This window comes from Nerophis lumbriciformis, linkage group LG20, assembly GCF_033978685.3.
Source record: "Nerophis lumbriciformis linkage group LG20, RoL_Nlum_v2.1, whole genome shotgun sequence".
NCBI lineage: Eukaryota > Metazoa > Chordata > Actinopteri > Syngnathiformes > Syngnathidae > Nerophis > Nerophis lumbriciformis.
In genome coordinates this window covers 35505001-35531155 of record NC_084567.2, presented here as the reverse complement: position 1 = coordinate 35531155, position 26155 = coordinate 35505001, and the positions used below count along the sequence as shown (strand labels likewise).

Sequence of the window (26155 nt, the reverse complement as noted above, 5' to 3'; positions counted from 1 at the left end):
TAATATGTCTTACCTTACACACACACACCATAATAATACTCGTATGTTGAAGCACAGTACAATCCATCAAGCGGTGCAGATTCATAGCTTACCAAAGTCGTACTAAAACATTTTGATAGATTTTTAAACACAGTGTGTAATGTACTATATTTTCAATGGAACATATACAATTTTGGTGTTGTTTACTTGAGTCATATTGCAGTCTACATGTATCTATTATGTGGGACTGCCATCATATTGCAGTCTACACATATCGCTTATGTGTGACTGCCATCATATTGCAGTCCACACGTATCTCTTATGTGTGACTGCCATCATATTGCAGTCTACACGTATCTCTTATGTGTGACTGCCATCATATTGCAGCCTACATTTATCTCTTATGTGTGACTGCCATCATATTGCAGTCTACACGTATCTCCTATGTGTGTGACTGCCATCATATTGCAGTCTACACGTATCTCTTGTGTGTGACAGCCATCATATTGCAGTCTACACGTATCTCTTATGTGTGACTGCCATCATATTGCAGCCTACACGTATCTCTTATGTGTGACTGCCATCATATTGCAGTCTACACATATCTCTTATGTGTGACTGCCATCATATTGCAGTCTACATGTATCTCTTATGTGTGACTGCCATCATATTGCAGTCTACATGTATCTCTTATGTGTGACTGCCATCATATTGCAGTCTACATGTATCTCTTATGTGTGACTGCCATCATATTGCAGTCTACATGTATCTCTTATGTGGGACTGCCATCATATTGCAGTCTACACGTATCTCTTATGTGTAACTGCCATCATATTGCAGTTTACACGTATCTCTTATGTGGGACTGCCATCATATTGCAGTCTACACATATCTCTTATGTGTGACTGCCATCATATTGCAGTCTACATGTATCTCTTATGTGTGACTGCCATCATATTGCAGTCTTCATGTATCTCTTATGTGTGACTGCCATCATATTGCAGTCTACACATATCTCTTTTGTGTTACTGCCATCATATTGCAGCCTACACCTATCTCTTATGTGGGACTGCCATCATATTGCAGTCTACACGTATCTCTTATGTGTGACTGCCATCATATTGAAGTCTACACGTATCTCTTATGTGTGACTGCCATCATATTGAAGTCTACACGTATCTCGTATGTGTGACTGCCATCACATTGCAGTCTACACGTACTGTATCTCTTATGTGGGACTGGCATAATATTGCAGTCGACACGTATCTCTTATGTGTGACTGCCATCAAATTGCAGTCTACACGTATCTCTTATGTGTGACTGCCATCTACTGGTCACACTTATCATTTCACCATGTACGAAATAAAATAGCTTTGAGGGTCGGTAAGCACAACCAACATTATTCCGTACATTAGGCGCACCGGGTTATAAGACGCACTGTCGAGTTTTGAGTAAATGGAAGGATTTTAACCGCGCCTTATAGTCCGAAAAACACAGTAACATCCATCCATCAAAATAATAAAACAAAAATGGTTAATTTTGGTCTATTCCCCTTTAATCTTATTTTTTGGTCAGTTTCTACTTATTTCAGTGATTCTTCCCCTCATTTGGCGCGCCATCAATTTTGTCCACTTGTAAAGATATACAAATGACTTCATATTGTAAAAAAAAAACCACATTACTATGCAGAAGTCCCGGGGCATTTTCATTATTATCACTTAGACCACAGAAACGGCAGTAAAAAAAGACAACAAGTCAGCAGAATCATCGATAAAAACAAAATGCAACTAATTAAAAAAACAAAGCGTATTTCTGCAGTGCACAATGACTCAAAATCCCTGAAACCTCTCCAGCAATGCATGTTTTCTGAGTAGCATTCCCATCATGAATGCACAAATAGGTAGTTGATGCAGTGGTGACATGTTGCAGAAGTAAACAAGTCAGTATGGAGGAAGCTAAACAGCATATTAGCCCTTTCAATAGGCAATTTGAGGACAAAAACAACAACAAGATGGAACAGTCAAAGTATTCTGTGCAGTCTGCAAGAAGGGTTTCAGCTGAAAATACCACAAGTATTTGGCCACCTGCCTTGACTCACATATGAACTTGAAGTGCCATCCCATTCCTAACCCATTGGTAGGGATGATGTTCGAAATCGGTTCTCTCGGAGCGATGACGTCACAACGTGGCATCACATGGGGAAGCAATCCGCCATTTTCTCAAACACCGAGTCGAATCAGCTCTGTTATTTTCTGTTTTTTCGACTGTTTTCCGTACCTTGGAGACATCATGCCTCGTCGGTGTGTTGTCGGAGGGTGTAACAACACGAACAGGCACGGATTCAAGTTGCACCAGTGGCCCAAAGATGCGAAAGTGGCAAGAAATTGGACGTTTGTTCGGCACACTTTACCGACGAAAGCTATGCTACGACAGAGATGGCAAGAATGTGTGGATATCCTGCGACACTCAAAGCAGATGCATTTCCAACGATAAAGTCAAAGAAATCTGCCGCCAGACCCCCATTGAATCTGCTGGAGTGTGTGAGCAATTCAGGGACAAAGGACCTCGGTAGCACGGCAAGCAATGGCGGCAGTTTGTTCCCGCAGACGAGCGAGCTAAACCCCCTATCGACCCTAACTTCCCTGGCCTGCTGACATCAACTCCAAAACTGGACAGATCAGCTTTCAGGAAAAGAGCGCGGATGAGGGTATGTCTACAGAATATATTAATTGATGAAAATTGGGCTGTCTGCACTCTCAAAGTGCATGTTGTTGCCAAATGTATTTCATCTGCTGTAAACCTAGTTCATAGTTGTTAGTTTCCTTTAATGCCAAACAAACACATACCAATCGTTGGTTAGAAGGCGATCGCCGAATTCGTCCTCGCTTTCTCCCGTGTCGCTGGCTGTCGTGTCGTTTTCGTCGGTTTCGCTTGCATACGGTTCAAACCGATATGGCTCAATAGCTTCAGTTTCTTCTTCAATTTCGTTTTCGCTACCTGCCTCCACACTACAACCATCCGTTTCAATACATGCGTAATCTGTTGAATCGCTTAAGCCGCTGAAATCCGAGTCTGAATCCGAGCTAATGTCGCTATAGCTTGCTGTTCTTTCCGCCATGTTTGTTTGTGTTGGCTTCACTATGTGACGTCACAGGAAAATGGACGGGTGTTTATAACGATGGTTAAAATCAGGCACTTTGAAGCTTTTTTTAGGGATATTGCGTGATGGGTAAAATTTAGAAAAAAACTTTGAAAAATATAATAAGCCACTGGGAACTGATTTTTAATGGTTTTAACAATTCTGAAATTGTGATAATGTTCCCCTTTAAGATGGAGAGTGTAGCTGCCATTATGATGTGCAGTTTTCAAATTACCATACGTCTTGAACTATACAACATATTTCAATGGTTGGAATCTACGCTTTTGCATGATATTTTAGTGACTAGTGTTGTCCTGATGCCAATATTATTTAGATACTTTTCGGTACTTTTTGATACTTTTCTGAACCAGAAAAAATTGCATTATTGGTTTTATTTTAACAAAAAATCTTAGGGTGTGCTGGACCGGTACTTTTCAGAGGCGGTATGGTACCGAATATGATTCATTAGTATCGCGGTAATATACTAATACCCGTATACTGTACAACCCTACTAGTTACTATGGTAATCTACGCCACAGCAGGTCAGACCAGGCACCAAGCAGTGTGGGTGGGTAGTGTTTCCACAGAGTGTTTCCAGAGCCTGAAATGTGGGTGTCAGGGACAGACGAGGAAGGAGATTTTTACAAGAAAGTTCTAAAGCTTAGTGATGTATCAGATTGTAGATGTTTTTTGTTTTTTTTACCCTTCACGTTCATATTTCGCTGTGTTTGTTGCATTTGGCTTGATTGTAAAATATGTCGATTGAGAGGGGGTGTGACGTTTATATGTTGTCAATATTCAGGGTTTTATCGTTCATAGAAAAAAATACAATTCCATTCCGTTTTTAAGGCGGTCTGTCATAACATTTTTAGCATTCAATCAGACTTTATTGTGAGGTTTTGTATTAGTTTTCCTAAAAATAGATATACCGGCCCCCCGATACATTTTTTTTCTCTAAATTTGGCCCCCCGAGTCAAAATAATTGCCCAGGCCTGCCTTAGACGCAGCTGCTCGGCCATGGAAACCCATTCCATGGAAGCTCTCTGCGTACTGTACGTGGGCTAATTGGAAGGTCACATGGAGTTTGGAGCTCTGTAGCAGAAAGTCGGCGACCTCTTTGCACTATGCGCTTCGGCATCCGCTGACCCCTCTCTCTTGTCAGTTTACGTGGCCTACCACTTGGTGGCTGAGTTGCTGTTGTTCCCAAAACTCTTCAATTTTCTTATAATCAAGCCGACAGTTGACTTTGGAATATATAGGATTGGATTTGTTGCACAGGTGGGCATCCTATGACAGTTCCACGCTAGAAATCACTGAGAGCGGCCCATTCTTTCACAAATGTTTGTAGAAACAGTCTCTATGACTAAGTCAGTGGTTCTTAACCTTGTTGGAGGTACCAAACCCCACCAGTTTCCTATGCGCATTCACCGAACCCTTCTTTAGTGAAAAATAAAATGTTTTTATTTTTTCAAATTCAAGACAAAGTTATATGTTTTTGGTAACACTTTAGTATGGGGAACATATTCTAAGTAACAGACTTAATTTAGAGTTATTTGGTTAGGGTTAGGGTTAGAGGGTTAGAGGGTTAGGGTTATAATAAAGCCATGCCGAATAAGGCATTAATAAGTACTTAATAATGACTACTTAAGAGCAAATATGTTACTAATTTGCATGTTAATAAGCAACTAATTAATGGTAAATATGTTCCCCATACTAAAGTATTACCATATTTTTTTTTACTGGTGCATGAACATCACCTTGTTCAAAGAACAAAATTACAGAGTGCATAAACTCACAACAAATTACACACCTGCAAATCAGTCAGCTGTTGCCGTATCCGTAATACGCCGATAGGGAGAAGTTTGTATTTACACGATGAGTCTGGTGTGTCTTGACCTTCGCCTAACCCCTGAGGCCGACTCACCGAACCCCTAGGGTTCGATCGAACCCAGGTTAAGAACCACTGGCTTAGACACAGCTGCTCGGCCATGGAAACCCATTCCATGGATGCTCTCTGCGCACTGTACGTGGGCTAATTGGAAGGTCACATGGCGTTTGGAGCTCTGTAGCAACCGACTGTGCAGAAAGTCGGCGGTCTCTTTGCACTACGTCAGTGGTTCTCAAACTATTTTTGTCATCCCCCACTTTGGACAAGGGGGAGTTTTCAAGCCCCACCTGCCCACATCTCCCCAACAGGCGCTAATGCCAAGCTTTAACATTTTCAAATTTATTGAACATCAAGTTGTATACATTCAAACTCAATAACATAAAATAACATCAAGTTCAAAGATAAATAAAATAACTGTGCAGCTGTGGTATAACTTGCATCAAGTTCAATAATAAATAAAATAACTTCCATCAAGTTCAATAATAAATAAAACAAAAGTGTTATAACTTGCATCAAGTTCAATAATAAATCAAAAAAAGTGTTATAACTTGCATCACGTTCAATAATAAATCAAAAAAATGTTATAACTTGCATCAAGTTCAATAATAAATCAAAAAAAGTGTTATAACTTGCATCAAGTTCAATAATAAATCAAATAAAAGTGTTATAACTTGCATCAAGTTCAATAATAAATCAAATAACTTGCATCAAGTTCAATAATAAATCAAAAAAGTGTTATAACTTCCATCAAGTTCAATAATAAATCAAAAAAAGTGTTATAACTTGCATCAAGTTCAATAATAAATCAAATAACTTGCATCAAGTTCAATAATAAATAAAACAAAAGTGTTATAACTTGCATCAAGTTCAATAATAAATCAAAAAAAGTGTTATAACTTGCATCAAGTTCAATAATAAATAAAATAAAAGTGCCACTTTGCAATCTTTGCAAAAAAAAAAAAGGAGGAGCTATGCATTTGGCAAGACAGGGCAAGTGACAGCCCTTTTCCCCGGGAGAGCCACCTTGCTTCACTGTGAAACAGCACGGCTGTATGATCAGCTCCCATTTCCTCACACAGTGCAGAGAACAGTCGCACTTTCAGTGGTCGTGTTTTGATCAAATTTACCGCGCTCACAACATCTGTTAAAACCTCATTGAGTTCGGGGCTGAGCTGCCTTGACGCGAGTGCTTCCCGGTGAATGACACAGTGTGTGCCCGTCGGATTTTTGTTTCTCTGCAGGCGCTGGCTCTGGCTCGACGACCTTTGAGGTGCGAGTCACAAATGTATATATTTGTGTAATTGTGATCCACACATTAGCCTGCTACCCATCCGCGCGAAAGTTTGTTCCGCTTAGCCCCGCCCCCATTAGTTACTGTTGCTATGTCTGTCAAACTTTCGCTCGTACCAAGAAATATAAAGCCTACAGTAAAAATAAGTACCGGTAATTTCTATTTATTTATATAGCGGATTTCATAGACAGGATCACAAAGTGATTTACAGTGTGTATAGAAAATGAAAGCATAGTAAAAAAAATAATCTAAGAATATAATAATAAATAAAAAAATTTAAAGTGAAATTTCCTCCCGTTCCTCGCGCCCCACCTGTCATGTCTCTATTCCCCACCAGTGGGGCGCACCCCACACTTTGAGAAACGCTGCACTACGTGCTTCGGCATCCGCTGACCCCTCTCTCTTGTCAGTTTACGTGGCCTACCACTTGGTGGCTGAGTTGCTGTTGTTCCCAAAACTCTTCCATTTTCTTATAATCAAGCCGACAGTTGACTTTGGAATATTTAGGATTGGATTTTCTGGTAAATATGTTGTCCTGGTGCTTTTAGATCTGTCTGCTGCGTTCAACACCGTCGACCACGCCACCTTAATCACTCGTCTTGAGAACTGTGTGGGCATTAAGGGCGCCGCCCTCAACTGGTTCCGGTCGTACCTAACCGAGAGGAGTTTTTGTGTAAAAATAGACAGTTTTATGTCTTCCACAGCTCCTTTACCACATGGGGTCCCCCAGGGCTCAATCCTTGCCCCAATCTTATTTGCGCTTTACCTTTTCCCCCTTAATTCTGTTTTTAGGAAGTACGGTATTGCATTTCATTTTTTATGCCGATGATTGCCAGATTTATTTTCCCATGGCACAAAATAACACTGTCCAACGTCTCATTGACTGCCTGCACGACATCAAAGCCTGGCTTTCAGCTAACTTGCTGAGCCTAAATGAAGACAAAACAGAAGTTTCGTTGTCCGGTCCAAGTCGCTCTCCCTCCCCCCAACGTTGACCTCGGCACTCTGACCCCGTACTTCAGCGACTGTGTCACAAACCTGGGGGTAAAGTTCGACTCAGATTTTAAATTCAAAAAACAAATCAGCAGCGTCGTACAAAAAAGCTTTTATCAATTTCGCCAAATAGCGAAAGTGAAACCGCTTCTATCAGGACATGATCTCGAGAAATTAATCCACGCCTTTATCTCGACTCGTCTAGACTTCTGCAATGCCCTGTACGTAGGCATTAGCCAGGCCTCCCTCGCCCGCCTGCAGCCTGTGCAGAACTCTGCTGCTCGTCTGCTAACACAGACCCGCAGACGTGAGCACCCCTATATTAGCGTCCCTTCACTGGCTCCCTGTGCGTTACCGAATCAACTTTAAACTCCTTCTATTTGTTTTTAAATGTCTAAACAACCTCGCTCTAACATATCTCTCCGACCTCCTTCAGCCTTACTGCCCCACCCGATCCCTAAGATCAGCCGATCAGCTGCTACTGACGGTCCCTGACACAAGGCTGAAGCTTAGAGGTGACAGAGCTTTCGCCGCTGCTGCTCCCAAGCTCTGGAACAACTTACCTCTGAGTGTTACACAGGCCTCCTCTCTTCCTTTTTTTTAAATCTCTTTTTAAAAACATACGTTTATTCCATGGATTTTAACACTGAGTAATATCCAACCTGCTATGGCGCCCCATAATACACCTGCTGTGAACTTGTTTTTATGTTCTATTTATTTTAGTTATTTATTTTTTATCGTGCTCTGTTTGTGTTGTGTTGTGTTTGCTCGGTTCTTGTGTTATCTTTTAAAGGCCTACTGAAATGCGATTTTCTTATTTAAACGGGGATAGCAGGTCCATTCTATGTGTCATACTTGATCATTTCGCGATTTTGTCATATTTGTGCTGAAAGGATTTAGTAGAGAACATCGACGATAAAGTTCGCAACTTTTGGTCGCTGATAAAAAAGCCTTGCCTGTACCGGAAGTAGCAGACGAGTAGCGTGACGTCACAGGTTGTGGAGCTCCTCACATCCGCACATTGTTTACAATCATGGCCACCAGCAGCGAGAGCGATTCGGACCGAGAAAGCGACGATTTCCCCATTAATTTGAGCGAGGATGAAAGATTTGTGGATGAGGAAAGTGAGAGTGAAGCACTAGAGGGCAGTGGGAGCGATTCAGATAGGGAAGAGGATGTGAGAGGCGGGTGGGACCTGATATTCAGCTGGGAATGACTAAAACAGTAAATAAACACAAGACATATATATACTCTATTAGCCACAACACAACCAGGCTTACATTTAATATGCCACAAATTAATCCCGCATAACAAACACCTCCCCCCTCCCGTCTATATAACCCGCCAATACAACTCAAACACCTGCACAACACACTCAATCCCACAGCCCAAAGTACCGTTCACCTCCCCAAAGTTCATACAGCACATATATTTCCCCAAAGTCCCCAAAGTTACGTACGTGGCATGCACATAGCGGCACGCAAGCGATCAAATGTTTGGAAGCCGCAGCTGCATGCGTACTCACGGTACCGCGTTTGCGTATCCAACTCAAAGTCCTCCTGGTAAGAGTCTCTGTTGTCCCAGTTCTCCACAGGCCAATGGTAAAGCTTGACTGTCATCTTTCGGGAATGTAAATGTAGTGAGTCTTATTCTGCGTTGTGTAATTTAAAAAAAATAAAAGACACTTCACCATGCCGTCGGTTCAGTATTTATTGGCAACCTGTGTTGGAAACATGAAACACACACACACACAGGTCTCAACTTTCTGGCGGAGTGATATCTGCTCCTTCTCATTCAAAAGTCCGAAGGAAGAGGAAGTAAAAAACATTAATTCATATAAAAATAATAATAAATTAAATTACATTAACGAAAACGTTTTCTCACAAAATAATAATAATGCACAAATCCACATACCTGTGTTGGAAACATGAAACACACACACACAGGTCTCAACTTTCTGGCGGACTGATATCTGCTCCTGTGTGATGTAAATACCATGCGTAAATACTACCAAACATTTCACACAGTCGACGCTCTACATCTAAATAAACGAAATTGTGCATAAAAATTAATCAAAACAACACATCACTTGTACCCACAACAATATTGGGTTAACTTTTCAAGTATCTAGGAACGTTTAGGAAGAATGTATACAATATGAAGAAACACGGAGCAGGGAAGAACTATTACCTTCTCATTCAAAAGTCCGAAAGAAGAGGAAGTAAAGTCATCGAAAAAACAGCAAAGACACTTCCCGCACCGGACATCCGGTTCTTCAAAATAAAAGCGATACTTCAAAATAAATATAACACCCTGTCTAGTTCATAATATAGCACAACAACATCACACTATTACATAAACAATGAAACACCGGCTGCGTTATCCGGCACCAGGCCCGGCCCTAACCAATCTGGCGCCCTAGGCAAGATTTTAGGTGGCGCCCCCCCCACATCGGCAGTGAAGTGTATATACTCACAAGAAACCGATTAGCTTTGTCTTTGACCTTTTTTTTTTTTACTTACAACTATACCTAATATATAAAGGGGTGGAAAAGTGACTATTACCTGCAGGGCAAACATTAGCTAACCAGAAGGCAATAACAATGTAAACAAAAAAACACCTGCTTAAAAGATCTAATACAAATGTCCCTGAGGAATTAGCTAACATTACATTATTATTTTCCACAACAATTTAGCCCCTCCACAATATTAACCCGACGTTAAAACAGAACTAGCTATTTATTGATTAGCAATTGCCGAATCATGTAACATTAGCTTAATGCTAAAAAGCCAGGTTACTATCACATTCTGTAACAGACAAATAATTTCATGTAGGCTAACGTTACCTACCTGCTACCTCTGTCTTTTCTCGTTTCTACTCCTCTTCTTTTCTCTTTTTTCTTCCCTGGGCACCTGACAGTTTCGGCCGTTTTGACGTCTTGTGTTGATTTTTTTGATGTGGTGACGTCCAAAAAGAGTCATGATACGGCAAGGGAGGGGGCGCACCGTGCGGGGGAGGAGGGGGGCGTAATGTTGTAACAAATAATAGTTCTATTAAATAGGCTTTACTTTGCATTTTAATTAACGTGGGATTATTTTTTGTATTTAGAAATAATAGGACCAACTTTTTTTTTTTTTTTTTTTTTTTCTCCAACATTTGTGGCACTGGCGTGGCGCCCCCTGATGGACGGCGCCCTTAGCATTTGCCTATACGGCCTATGCCACGGGCCGGCCCTGTCCGGCACAACAGTCAAGGGGTGCATTCTACGGCGGGGGTGCGTTATCCGGCACAACACCTGCCGCAATACACCGCTTCCCACCCACAGCTTTCTTCTTTGCTGTCTCCATTGTTCATTGAACAAATTGCAAAAGAGTCACCAACACAGATGTCCAGAATAATGTGGAATTTTTGCGATGAAAACATACGACTTAATAGCTGGCCACCACGCTGTCCCAAAATGCCCTCTACAATCCGTGACGTCACGCGCAGGCGTCATCATGCCAGCAGGATAATTTGCGCGAAATTTAAAATTGCACTTTAGTATTGGCATGTGTTGCAATGTTAAGATTTCATCATTGATATATAAACTATCAGACTGCGTGGTCGGAAGTAGTGGGTTTCAGTAGGCCTTTAATTGTACACACCTGTGGCCGGGCCAAGTGATTATGCACCCTGATTCTCATCATTTGGATGGGTGGCCAAATACTTTTGGCAATATAGTGCAAAATCCACTAGAGGGGTGAAAAAAAACAAAAACCCAGCAACCATGTCATTAATCTGTTTGCATACGTTTGACTTCCATGCGTGTGTGTGTGTGTGTGTGTGTTTGAGAGTGTGTGTGTGTGTGTGGCATTTTTTGAAGACCGTTCTGTGAGGGATTTTGAATCCGCTTCCCACGGACGTGCTGGCGGGTCGCACCGCCGCCAGAAGAGGGCATTCGGATCCCGCCTGGTTAACATTAAGTAGCTCGGGCATGCAGACGCACGCGTTAACGCCGAACCTGCAGCGGACTCGGGAGGGAAAACGACCAGGAAAAGGAGGATATTTGGATATTGGAGTATTTTCCCCCAGTTTTTTGCCGGTGACTCCCGGAGAAGCGGTGCGTTTGGCTGCTGCGGAGCGCGCCACGAGTGGTGCGGACTGAGCATCCCCCTTTTTTTTTCTTCTTTTTTTGGTGTGTAGACGACAGCAAGCTGCTGGGGGAGATGCATCTAAATGCTGCTTTCTTGCCGGGGGAACATCGCATCCTACCGAGGTAAAGTTCTTCCCTGACGGGGGGTTTTTTTTTTTTTAGGGTCTTGGATCTTTGACGCGCGTTCAGACACTGGCCATGGCGCACTCGGAGGGGACTGCGCCTGCCGCAGCGCCGGGTTCTCTGGGGCTCCAACTTGGGTGTTTTTGCAGCAAAAACCAGGACGGGGAGTTTTGAAAAAAAAATCATCGAATAAAAAAAAAAAATCCTTCCTGGAAGTGCTCGGCTCGACGTGCGCTTTCAAGCCGGACTAGAGGAGAGGAAAAGGGGGGGCAGGTGCGCTCAGACTGCGGGTGCTTGTGGATTAGGACGGTACCTGTTCGTGGAAATGGCTACCAGGATCCTGTAAAAAAAAAACAAAAAAAAAAACCTGTAGGTTGGACTGAACAGATCTGCAGATATGGGTGAGTTATTTGTCATATTTTCCACCTTTTGCATGTTTAAATCACATAATAATGAAAAATGCATATTTTCACTGTCATTTTGACCACATACTTCATCTGTAATTTTTGCATTAATTATTTTATTTATTATTATTATTTTTTTGTCTTGTCCGGCACAAATTCACTTTACAAAAGAGAAATGCGTGATACTTCTCTTGTTGCCTTATTTGTATATGACTTTATTAAATGGGCTTATATTATTATTTGGTGCAGCCGGGCCGGAGCAGGATGGGGATGGAAAGAGAGGGGGGGAAAAAAAAGGAAAACAGAGGAGGGGAAATTGTTGGGGGGGGGGGGGGGGGGGGAGGCAGAGAGAGGACATCAACAAGAACAACAAACACAACAATAACAACAACAACAATAGAACAACATCAACAAATAGGGCATGTACAAATATGATGGTAAAAGTGATAGCAATTAGTGAAATAAATAATAACACCGAAATTACATTATTACACTACAAATACCAGTATAAATAGCACTATTGATAATGAATAATAACAATAATGACAATACAATTGTTCCAATGCAACAATACATATATGCAATGATAACTTGAAAATACACTAAAAGGGACCCTTTTTCTTATTTTGACCAATTTGAGTCAATTGGCATGGACAGGAATACTAATCACACCCCCGTGTTGGAAGCCAAAAAAAAAAAAAAAAAAAAGGGTGGATAATTGTGATAGGAACACAAATCCCAACAAAACCACCCGGTCGGAGCGCGTTGGTGAGGCCAAACTTTGGCGATTTCATTGCAGGCGCTGTCATGCATTCACATAATCAAGGAACGCTCGCTCGGGTGTTGCATAAATTGAAAAAAAAAAAGTGTGTGGAATTGGATTAATAGTTGCATAACAGTACTGGTTTGTTAGTATGTGCATACTAGCACCACATTATTGGTAATATTACCACCCCCGAGCCGACCTGTACAGATGATCAAGTTCGACGCCATTAATTGCAAGGCGGCGTGATATATTGACCCACGGTGGGGTTTCTGCACCGCATCAATACGAGCTAGAGCCGCACATGAAGAAGCTGCACGGTGCAGCTGGAGGAACTCAAGATGCGATTTATGAGCGGAGAAAAAGCAAGGCCTATAGGGTGAATCACGGCGAGCTTTTTGTTCACCCCCCCCCCCCGGTTTAATAGCACGTCACTAGACGCTCTCGGTGGTGCAGTGAAGTTTGCAGCAGCTTATGCAGGTATCCTACGATCCAAGAACAGAGCGGCGGCAAGGTGCATTAACCCCGGCCCCCCGAAAAAAAAAAGTAAATTTCACGTGTTTTTGAAAAAAAAAAAACATTTTACGAGGTGTCCCACAATTACGTGATGATTACATGGTGCAGCTGACTGAGATGTTCTTCGTTAACGGCATGCGACACACTTAGGCTTCATGGACCGTGTCATCTGAGATCTCTGCTTTTGCTAGAAGAGAGGCGGCATTGAAGGGATTGTAGAAATGAAAAAAAAAAAAAAAAAGAACAGAGTGACCCAAATCACATCCCACACATCTTTCACCTGATTAAAATTCTTAGCTCGCCGTCTCTCTGTCGGAAAAAAAAATGAATAAAACAAATACTTAAATAAGTATTCCCAACCTTGGCTCGGGCCACGTTAGTCCACCAACAATAGGCAATGGATGACCTTCTGCTGGCCCCTCAGCATCCAAAAGGTTCTTGAAATGTCAGGTGGAGCAGGTAGGGGGTCATAGTGCCCCTTGAGAATATATTAGCATATTTTATATTTGCTTTGTTTTTTTGGGGCCAACTTATTTCTTTAAGAGGTCATTAAGCACATTATTTGACTTTTAGACAAAACAACCTCGATGTCCCCAAATGTTCTGACAAACCCCGTTTCCATATGAGTTGGGAAATTGCGCTAGATGTAAATATAAACGAAATACAAGGATTTGCAAATCATTTTCAACCCGTATTCAGTTGAATATGCTACAAAAACAAACTGATAAACATTTTTTTTTGCAAATAATCATTAACTTTAGAGTTTGATGCCAGCAACACGTGACAAAGAAGTTGGGGAAGGTGGCAATAAATACTGATAAAGTTGAGGAATGCTCATCAAACACGTATTTGGAACATCCCACAGGTGTGCAAGCTAATTGGGGAACAGGTGGGTGCCATGATTGGGTATAAAAACAGCTTCCCAAAAAATGCTCAGTCTTTCTCAAGAAAAGGATGGGGCGAGGTACACCCCTTTGTCCACAACTGCTTGAGCAAATAGTCAAACAGTTTAAGAACAACGTTTCTCAAAGTGCAATTGCAAGAAATTTAGGGATTTCAACATCTACGGTCCATAATATCATCAAAAGATTCAGAGAATCTGGAGAAATCACTCCACGTAAGCGGCATGGCCGGAAACCAACATTAAATGACCGTGACTTTCGATCCCTCAGACGGCACTGTATCAAAAACCGACATCAATCTCTAAAGGATATCACCACATGGGCTGAGGAACACTTCAGAAAACCACTGTCACTAAAAACAGTTTGTCGCTACATCTGTAAGTGCAAGTTAAAGCTCTACTATGCAAAGTGAAAGCCATTTATCAACAACATCCAGAAACGCCGCCGGCTTCTCCGGGCCCGAGATCATCTAAGATGGACTCATGCAAAGTGGAAAAGTGTTCTGTGGTTCGACGAGTCCACATTTCAAATTGTTTTTGGAAATATTCGGCATCGTGTCATCCGGACCAAAGGCGAAGCGAACCATCCAGACTGTTATCGACGCAAAGTTCAAAAGCCAGCATCTGTGATGGTATGGGGGTGCATTAGTGCCCAAAGCATGGGTAACTTACACATCTGTGAAGGCACCATTAATGCTGAAAGGCACATACAGGTTTTGGAACAACATATGCTGCCATCTAAGCGCCGTGTTTTTCATGGACGCCCATGCTTATTTCAGCAAGACAATGCCAAGCCACATTCAGCACGTGTTACAACAGCGTGGCTTCGTAAGAAAAGAGTGCGGGTACTTTCCTGGCCCAGCTGCAGTCCAGACCTGTCTCCCATCGAAAATGTGTGGCGCATTATGAAGCGTAAAATACGACAGCGGAGGCCCCGGACTGTTGAACGACTGAAGCTCTACATAAAACAAGAATGGGAAAGAATTCCACTTTCAAAGCTTCAACAATTAGTTTCCTCAGTTCCCAATCGTTTATTGAGTGTTGTTAAAAGAAAAGGTGATGTAACACAGTGGTGAACATGCCCTTTCCCAAGTACTTTGGCACGTGTTGCAGCCATGAAATTCTAAGTTAATTATTATTTGCAAAAAAAAAATAAAGTTTATGAGTTTGAACATCAAATATGTTGTCTTTGTAGTGCATTCAATTGAATATGGGTTGAAAAGGGTTTACAAATCATTGTATTCCGTTTATATTTACATCTAACACAATTCCCCAACTCATATGGAAACGGGGTTTGTGATAGGAACAAAAAAGAGAGAAACCTATCAATCGAATTACTTTAGTATCGTTTACTTACTGATACCGTACTTGATATCGATGGTATCGACATCTGGATTGATCACCCCTACTTTACATAGAAGCTTTAGCTGTAGCTTCTTGTGTGTTTTCCTCCAGTCCTCCAGTGACAATGAGACTTGGGAATAACTTTATTATTACTTGTGTTTATTTTATGCCACGGTGATGAGGATTAGTATCTTAGAAGAAGCTTCGCACAGTGGATAGTTGACGTGTTTGTTGGAGCTTGATGGCAAATTGGAGCCGGTGTTCTGGCAAGGCACACAATCTCCTGGGATTCGTGGTACTTCTGCATGTGTGTAATGAGGGTTTAGGAAATGTATCTGTGTCTCCCTCTTTTGAAGGAATCTTTCACACTGGCAGCTCATTAGCCGGCCAGTTAAAAAAAGGCCAATATCCGCCCCGTTTCGATCCCAAGATCGGGAGTGGGTCATCTCTGGTTGTTTGTGCTTTGCCATTGACTGGAAATGATCCTGTCTTTCAATTGACGTTATTTGGGAAAGGCTGTGACTCCAATAAGGACATAATAAAGACTATTAACCAGAAAGTGGAATTCTTTCCCATTCTTGTTTTATGTAGAGCTTCAGTCGTTCAACAGTCCGGGGCATTTACGCTTCATAATGCGCCACACATTTTCGATGGAAGACAGGTCTGGACTGCAGCCGGGACCAGGAAAGTACCCGCACTCTTTTTTTACAAAGACACGCTGTTGTAACACGTGCTGAATGTTGCTTGGCATTGTCTTACTGAAATAAGCAGGGGCGTCCATGAAAAACACGGCGCTTAAATGGCAGCATATGTTGTTCCAAAACCAGTATGTACCTTTCAGCATTAATGGTGCCTTCCCAGATGTGTAAGTTACCCATGCCTTGGGCACTAATGCACCCCCATACCATCACAGATGCTGGCTTTTCAACTTTGCGTCGATTACAGTCTGGATGGTTCGCTTCCCCTTTGGTCCGGATGACACAATGTCGAATATTTCCAAAAACAATTTGAAATGTGGACTCGTCGAACCACAGAACACTTTTCCACTTTGCATGAGTCCATCTTAGATGATCTCGGGCCCAGAGAAGCCGGCGGCGTTTCTGGATGTTGTTGATAAATGGCTTTTGCTTTGCATAGTAGAGCTTTAACTTGCACTTACAGATGTAGCGACAAACTGTATTTAGTAACAGTGGTTTTCTGAAGTGTTCCTCAGCCCATGTGGTGATATCCTTTAGAGATTGATGTCGGTTTTTGATACAGTGCCGTCTAAGGGATCGAAGGTCACGGTCATTCAATGTTGGTTTCCAGCCATGCCGCTTACGTGGAGTGATTTCTCCAGATTCTCTGAACCTTTTGATGATATTACGGACCGTAGATGTTGAAATCCCTAAATTTCTTGCAATTGCACTTTGAGAAACGTTGTTCTTAAACTGTTTGACTATTTGCTCACGCAGTTGTGGACAAAGGGGTGTACCTCGCCCCATCCTTTCTTGAGAAAGTCTGAGCATTTTTTGGGAAGCTGTTTTTATACCCAATCATGGCACCCACCTGTTCCCAATTAGCCTGCACACCTGTGGGATGTTCCAAATAAGTGTTTGATGAGCATTCCTCAACTTTATCAGTATTTATTGCCACCTTTCCCAACTTCTTTGTCACGTGTTGCTGACTAACTGAATAAAAAATCACCTAAATGAAAGATTTAATTTGTCGGCTTTCACTGGAATTATTATTCTTGAACAACCAGATCACACAAATAGTTTAAAGTAGCCTTGGACTACAGTCAATGGACTCGTTCTGAAATCATCTCAAATTAGTTATGTTGACTGCAATGGTCTTTATTCTGGCATCACTCTGATCATCCCCCGGCTGACACAGAATACTATGGGCCAGTGTTTTTCAACCACCAGTGTACCGTGAGATATTGTTTGGCGTGCCCTGGGAAATTACCGTATTTTTCGGAGTATAAGTCGCACCTGCCGAAAATGCATTATAAAGAAGGAAAAAAACATACATAAATCGCACTGGAGCCCGGCCAAACTATGAAAAAAACTGCGACTTATAGTCCGAAAAATACGGTATGTAATTTCACCTAATTGGGTTGAAAATATTCTTTGCGAACCAGTAATTAATGTCTGTACTGTCAAGAGCTCGGCAGAGTAACTGTGTAATACTCTTCCATATCACTAGGTGGCAGCAGGTAACTAATTGCTTTGTAGACGTCAGGAACAGGGTTTGTCGCAGTGACGTGCGGTGAGGTTCATGACTGACTTCATCACAGTCAGATTTACAAACATATGAACCCTAAAGAGTATCTTATTCACCATTTGATTGGCAGCAGTTAACGGGTTATGTTTAAAAGCTCATACCAGCATTCTTCCCTGCTTGGCACTCAGCATCAAGGCTTGGAATTGGGGGTTTAATCACCAACAGTTATGCTCGGGTGCGGTGATCAAGGGGATGGGTCAAATGCAGAGGACAAATTTCACCACACCTAGTGTGTGTGTGACAATCATTGGTACTTTAACTTAACTTTAACTTTACACATACAAACTGTAGCACACAAAAAAGCACATTTAATAAAAAAAACAATATTATGGTCATACCTTTACTTATAAGTGCGGGAACAGTGGTGTTCGTGTTGGAGGAGTTGCGAATGAATGAAATATGAAATCCGTGCTGCAGTCTGCAGGTGTACCCAATGTTGTGTCCCTGCAGTCGTTCACGGCTCCTCCGGCGCGAGCAATGTTGTTTTTGCACTTTTTGGCTTCTTGTTAAGTGACTTTTTTTGGGTGGATTCGGTCTTGCACGTGGAGGGTTTGGGTGTGGGCTTTGGTTGGTGTGGCGCTCCCGTCGGGGGGTGCAGTCTGCGGCGGAGGTGCAGGAGGCGGGATTACGCGAGCCTCAGCCAGTGTGTCTTCGCAGCAGTTTTATGATTGCTCAGCACAAGAAATATGTTACACACATACAGTTGTTGACAAAATACACTAAACTATGGAAATGTATAATATAATTCATATAGCAATACGGTCTCACTGCACAGCAGGCCAGCAGTTAGCCGAGTCCGCAATCCATGTTGAGGCACTGAGTGACGTGCCTCAACTGGCTGCTGATCACTGCACCGTCTCTTCTCAGTATTTGAACGGCAAATGTGAAAATTCAGCGATTTTGAATAAAAATAATCTAAAACTGGTGAAGTTAAATGGAAAATAACTTTATAGTATAATAACTGGATACATATAACAATTTAATTTTTTTTTTCTTTTTACATATTTTTTTTCTCCATGATGGCAGGTGAGGCCACTGGTTTGTCGTGATCACAATATGCAGACGACAGGGTGCAGGTAAAAAGGTATCTAATGCTTAAACCAAAAATAAACAGAAGGCATTGAAGCTTAGGGACGGCTATGCAAAACGAAACTAAAACTGAACTGGCTGCAAAGTAAACAAAAACCAAATGCTGGACGACAGCAAAGACTTACAGCGCGTGGAGCAGACGGCATGTCATGACGTACATGACATGACAATCAGCAACAAAATAGGAGCGCCAGACAAGAACTAAAACACTACACACAGGAAAACAGCAAAAAAAAAACTCAAAATAAGTCACAGCTATGGTGATGCATGGTTGGTTATGGTTTGAATTTTTACCCAACAATTGCGAGAACGACTTTTTACTGTCAATATCGGGTGCTGAGTTTAATTTTTGTAATGTTTTCTGCTAGTGGTGTGCCTTGGGATTTTTTCAATGAAAAAAATGTGCCTCGGCTCATAGTCGAACCTCGGATTCAGGAGGAACAGTGTGGTTTTCGTCCTGGTCCTGGAACTGTGGACCAGCTCTATACTCTCGGCAGGGTCCTTGAGGGTGCATGGGAGTTTGCCCAACCAGTCTACATGTGTTTTGTGGACTTGGAGAAGGCATTCGACCGTGTCCCTCGGGAAGTCCTGTGGGGAGTGCTCAGAGAGTATGGGGTTTCGGACTGTCTGATTGTGGCGGTCCGCTCCCTGTATGATCAGTGTCAGAGCTTGGTCCGCATTGCCGGCAGTAAGTCGGACACGTTTCCGGTGAGGGTTGGACTCCGCCAAGGCTGCCCTTTGTCACCGATTCTGTTCATAACTTTTATGGACAGAATTTCTAGGCGCAGTCAAGGCGTTGAGGGGATCTGGTTTGGTGGCTGCGGGATTAGGTCTCTGCTTTTTGCAGATGATGTGGTCCTGATAGCTTCATCTGGCCAGGATCTTCAGCTCTCACTGGATCGGTTCGCAGCCGAGTGTGAAGCGACTGGGATGAGAATCAGCACCTCCAAGTCCGAGTCCATGGTTCTCGCCTGGAAAAGGGTGGAGTGCCATCTCCGGGTTGGGGAGGAGATCTTGCCCCAAGTGGAGGAGTTCAAGTACCTCGGAGTCTTGTTCACGAGTGAGGGAAGAGTGGATCGTGAGATCGACAGGCGGATCGGTGCGGCGTCTTCAGTAATGCGGACGCTGTATCGATCCGTTGTGGTGAAGAAGGAGCTGAGCCGGAAGGCAAAGCTCTCAATTTACCGGTCGATCTACGTTCCCATCCTCACCTATGGTCACGAGCTTTGGGTTATGACCGAAAGGACAAGATCACGGGTACAAGCGGCCGAAATGAGTTTCCTCCGCCGGGTGGCGGGGCTCTCCCTTAGAGATAGGGTGAGAAGCTCTGTCATCCGGGGGGGGCTCAAAGTAAAGCCGCTGCTCCTCCACATCGAGAGGAGCCAGATGAGGTGGTTCGGGCATCTGGACAGGATGCCACCCGAGCGCCTCCCTAGGGAGGTGTTTAGGGCACGTCCGACCGGTACGAGGCCTTGGGGAAGACCCAGGACACGTTGGGAAGACTATGTCTCCCGGCTGGCCTGGGAACGCCTTGGGATCCCCCGGGAGGAGCTGGACGACGTGGCTGGTGAGAGGGAAGGCTGGGCTTCCCTGCTTAGGCTGCTGCCCCCGCGACCCGACCTCAGATAAGCGGAAGAAGATGGATGGATGGATGGATGGATGCCTCGGCTCAGAAAAGGTTGAAAAACCCAGCTGTAGGCCGACTTAATACAAGGTTTTAGAGGCGTGAAAACATCAGCCCTGTGCTCGCCTCTTTGTACTTGCTGCCAGTCGAATACAGAATTGATTTTTCATGATTATTTTGTTAACCTCTAAAGCATATAACAGATGCAAACCGCGTATTAGAGCTTGACATGACGTCTTGTCCTGCCCTCTTCAGGTCTAGGATTGAGCCTGTCTTGTCACTTCCAGGTCAAACGCTAAAAAAATGCTTTTAATACATTAATATTATGCCCTATGGCAGTGGTTCTCAAATGGGGGTACGCGTACCCCTGGGGGTGCTTGAAGGTATGCCAAGGGGTACGTGAGATTTTTTTAAATATTCTAAAAATAGCAACAATTCAAAAAATCCTTTATAAATATATTTATTGAATAATACTTCAACAAAATATGAATGTAAGTTCATAAACTGAACATCAAATCAAGTAGGCTATTCCATTCATTACAATGCAACAATGCAACAATGCAATATTCAGTGTTGACAGCTAGATTTTTTTGTGGACATGTTCCATAAATATTGATGTTAAAGATTTCTTTTTTTGTGAAGAAATGTTTAGAATTAAGTTCATGAATCCAGATGGATCTCTATTACAATCCCCAAAGAGGACACTTTTAGTTGATGATTACTTCTATGTGTAGAAATATTTATTTATAATTGAATCACTTGTTTATTTTTCAACAAGTTTTTAATTATTTTTATATATTTTTTTCCAAATAGTTCAAGAAAGACCACTACAAATTAGCAATATTTTGCACTATTATACAATTTAATAAATCAGAAACTGATGACATAGTGCTGTATTTTACTTCGTTATCTCTTTTTTTCAACCAAAAATGCTTTGCTCTGATTAGGGCAGGGGTCGGCAACCCGCGGCTCTAGAGCCGTATGCGGCTCTTTAGCGCCGCCCTCGTGGCTCTCTGGAGCTTTTTCCAAAATGTATGAAAAATGGAAAAAGTTGAGGGGGAAAAAAAATATTTTTTGTGTTAATATGGTTTCTGTAGGAGGACAAACATGACACAAACCTCCCTAATTGTTGTAAAGCACACTGTTTATATTAAACATGCTTCACTGATTCGAGTATTTGGCGAGCGCCGTTTTGTCCTATTTTGGCGGTCCTTGAACTCACCTTAGTTTGTTTACATGTATATCTTTCTGCGACTTTCTAGGACGTGTTTTATGCCACTTCTTTTTCTGTCTCATTTTGTCTACCAAACTTAACGTTCTGCATGAGTCCACAAAGGTGAGTTTTGTTGATGTTATTGACTTGTGTGGAGTGCTAATCAGACATATTTGGTCACTGCATGACTGCAAGCTAATCGATGCTAACATGCTATTTAGGCTAGCTATATGTACATATTGCATCATTATGCCTCATTTGTAGCTACATTTGAGCTCATTTAGTTTCCTTTAAGTCCTCTTAATTCAATTTATATCTCATGACACACTATCTGTATGTAATATGGCTTTTAATTTTTTTGCGGCTCCAGACATATTTGTTTTTGTAGTTTTGGTCCAATATGGCTCTTTCAACATTTTGGGTTGCCGACCCCTGGATTAGGGGGTACTTGAATTAAAAACGTTTTCACAGGGGGTACATCACTGAAAAAAGGTTGAGAACCACTGCCCTATGGTATTCCAGTTGGATGTATGAGCAAGCTGAATTAGTTAAATAATAAGTTGTTTTTGTATTAAATATTTAATTGTTTATTTCTCTGGATACGACAGCGTAGTGTTGCACTTAAAAATGACATCAGTGTAGTAGTTTTAGTCGTGGTCAAAAGTTTACATACATTTGTAAAGAACATAATTTCATGGCTGTCTTGAGTTTCCAATAATTAACTCTTATGTTTTTGTGATAGAGTGATTGGAGCACATACTTGTTGGTCACAAAAAACATTCATAAAGTTTGCTTCTTTTATGAATTTATTATGCCATCCATCCATCTTCTTCCGCTTATCCGAGGTCGGGTCGCGGGGGCAGCAGCCTAAGCAGGGAATCCCAGACTTCCCTCTCCCCAGCCACTTCGTCCAGCTCTTCCTGTGGGACCCCGAGGCATTCCCAGGCCAGCCGGGAGACATAGTCTTCCCAACATGTCCTGGGTCTTCCCCGCGGCCTCCTACCGGTTGGACGTGCCCTAAACACCTCCCTAGGGAGGCGTTCGGGTGGCATCCTTACCAGATGCCCGAACCACCTCATCTGGCTCCTCTCGATGTGGAGGATCAACGGCTTTACTTTGAGCTGCTCCCGGATGGCAGAGCTTCTCACCCTATCTCTAAGGGAGAGCCCCACCACCCGGCGGAGGAAACTCATTTCGGCCGCTTGTACCCGTGATCTTGTCCTTTCGGTCATAACCCCAAGCTCATGACCATAGGTGAGGATGGGAACGTAGATCAACCGGTAAATTGAGTCTTTGCAGATTTTCTGAGCCCTGGTCAGGCAGCGGCTTTTTTGCGATCTCCTGGATAGGAGGAAGAGGAGTCCTGATGATCTTTTCCGCCGTCCTCACCACTCTCTGGAGAGACTTCCAGTCTGAGGCATTGCAGGCTCCAGTCCAGACAGAGATTATCAAGTTTTACTGAAATTTCAGGTGATCAGCCCACACCAATACATTCAAATCGGCTACTCTAGTTGATCTCCCATTCAAACGGAATAAACTACTCTTTAAAGAAGAAAGCCGCCCCCTCCCATCCCCCAGAAAAAGGATGCCTCTCCCTCTCGCAACACTGTGTAAGACACTAAACAGACCTATGAAGACAAAGAGAAACTGGTATACAGAATATACAAAAATACTAGATACTCTAAACATGGCTATGAATAAAGAAATAATTCTGAAACATATATGCATTCTCCACAGTATCCCCTACATAAGTTGTATACCCTGCTGCGGGAGCGCTTGCATTTAGAGGGGTGGAGCTACACTTCCATGTTCAGCCACGAGCCTATTAGCGCATTAATAACACAAAATGTGGATTGTTATGATCAAACCTTTATTGTCAAAAATATTTGATAATGTAACCTGTAATGCCTTTACTATCATTGAAGACTGGACAAACATACCGTTAGTTTATCAAATACACATGTGTTTGATTATTTATTACACAAACTAAGTTATCACTAGTTGAGAAGTAGGAAGTTTTTCATACACAAGTATTGTGCATCCTCTGTTATTATTGTTATCCTACAGCATTTCACTTCACTTGCATGGAGCTGTTAATATCAAGGGAAATCAGAAAAGATAGAAAAACAAAACAAAACAAAAGTCCGCCTGTGTGCGTACATTGTCGTTACGGCAATATTCTTGCAAAACTTTTGTGCGGTCTTGGAAAAAGTGGCACAAATTCAGTTCATTGTTTTGTACCAAGTGTTGAAACGGCTGTAACTTGGCAGCCAGTGCCATCATCCCGAAGATAATTGGAGACTAATAGGATGGCTCAGACTGGTGCAGGGTTTCTCTCCTTGTTGTGTTTCACTGTTTGGCATCCCTGCAAAGCTGCGAGTCGTTTTCGCAAACTTGCCGGTTGCTCGTCCACGCAGTCATTTGCTAAGTTAATAATGCACATTCATTTTAGTTTAAGGTGCGCAGAAAAATGAACAAATTGTCTTCGAGTGTTAAGGCTTAGAGGCAGAAATAGCTGTCATGCATAGGACAGCAACATTTACTGCTGTGCTTTTAAACACACTGTGGAGGGGGGCGTGGCCTGCGGACCTGCAGCGAAGCGGGGTGTGCCAGGGCCGGATTGATTGGGCGCCAAATTGTGGAGGTTTCCCTCCTAGGGGTTCCACCAAACATCGTCACACTAGCCCGGATCAGGGTTATAACACTGTTTTATTTTCTTCACAATAGTTCAGTGGGTTGCTTTTCAGCAATTGTCTGGTGTGTCTCAGGCTCGCTCTCGCTCAAGCTCCACCTCTCTCTCCTCCCCGGCTGCTGCCTTTTAACAGAGCGACAGGTGATTACATAACCAGGCCCAGGTGGGCCATCTACGCACCTGTCGCTGATCTCGAAGCCGATCCTGGCACACCCCGCTTCGCTGCAGGTCCGCAGGCCACGCCCCCCTCCACACACACTGGCGTATTTTTCGGAACCCTCCAATAACTAAAGTTCCGTGGGTGAATTATGTAAACCCACTACAGTTTTTAGCGCTTTGATAGCTAGTCTACTGACAGATATAAGTAAGAACTTTATGCTACTTTATGTTAGAAATGGCGACAGTGGAAGATGAATGCCACATAAGAAGGTTGATGAAAAGAAGAAGCTTATGACTACGGTGTCGGCACGGACTACAATGGCGCACACATTTTCAGGACTTATGCAGATCCCAAATACACATCAGCAGGTACCAGAAGGTAAGAAAAGTTGATTTTGCATAATATTGCGAAACAAAAGGCCAGATAATGTCTGCTAATAGGTGCCTTTTTGCGGTCCTTATATATAACGCACCATAATAATACTTATATGTTTAATGCGCCGACAATCTATTAAGCGGTGTGGCTTCATAGCTTACCGAAGTCGTACTAAAAACATTTTGACATATTTTTGAGCGCCGTGTGTAATGTTCTATATTCTCAATGGAACATTTAAAGTATTGGTGTTGTTTACTGCCATTATATTGCAGCCTACACGTATCTCTTATGTATGACTGCCATCTACTGGTCACACATTTCATTACACCATGTACCAAATAAAATTGCTTTGAGGTCAGTAAGCACAACCTGAATAATGCCGTACATTAGGAGCACCGGGTTGTAAGGCACACTGTCGATTTTTGAGAAAATGTCAGGATTTTAAGTGCGCCTTATAGTCCGAAAAATACGGTACTTTTAAACACGGTAGCTTTGTCTTACCCATCCATTGTTTTGGACCGGGATGGCAAACATTTTTCACCCTCTTGTAGGGCTGGTCGTTTATGTGATCGTCACCTTCCATCCATCCATTTTCTTCCGCTTGTTCCTTTCGGGGTCGCGGGGGTTCTGAAGCCTATCCCAGCTGCAATGGGCGGAAGGCGGGGTAAACCCTGGACAAGTCGCCACCTCATCGCAGGGCCAACACAGATAGACAGACAACATTCACACTCACATTCACACACTAAGGACCATTTAGTGTTGCCAATCAACCTATCCCCAGGTGCATGTCTTTGGAGGTGTGAGGAAGCCAGAGTACCCGGAGGGAACCCACGCAGTCACGGGGAGAACATGCAAACTCCACACAGAAAGGCCCCGAGCCCAGGCATCGAACCCAGGACCTTCGCATTTATAGGTCCAAAAAACTAAATCCATCATAGGATTCATTTAAGCAAATGTTATGATAGGCTTGAACTAGGGATGTCCGATAATATCGGACTGCTGATATTATCGGCCGATAAATGCTTTAAAATGTAATATCGGAAATAATCGGTATCGGTTTCAAAATTCTCGGTATAGGTTTCAAAAAGTAAAATTTATGACGAACGTATGAAGAAGTACAAGGGCCAATAAACCTTAAAGGCACTGCCTTTGCGTGCCGGCCCAATCACATAATATCTACGGCTTTTGACACACTCACAAGTGAATGCCACCTATACTTGGTCAATAGCCATACAGGTCACACTGAGGGTGGCCGTATAAACAA

The 26155-nt window shown here is 42.7% G+C and overlaps 1 protein-coding gene across 1 annotated transcript in view; it reads left to right on the top strand.

Annotated features, from left to right (window-relative positions):
- The first annotated feature begins 11096 nt into the window (after positions 1-11096).
- Positions 11097-26155, top strand: part of LOC133619667 (leucine-rich repeat transmembrane neuronal protein 4) — a 292884-nt gene continuing 277825 nt past the window's right edge. Inside the window, exon 1 of the mRNA XM_061980859.2 lies at positions 11097-11946. Within this exon, the coding sequence (XP_061836843.2) occupies positions 11943-11946 (4 nt within the window). The 5' untranslated portion in view covers positions 11097-11942. The remainder of the gene's footprint in view (positions 11947-26155) is intronic.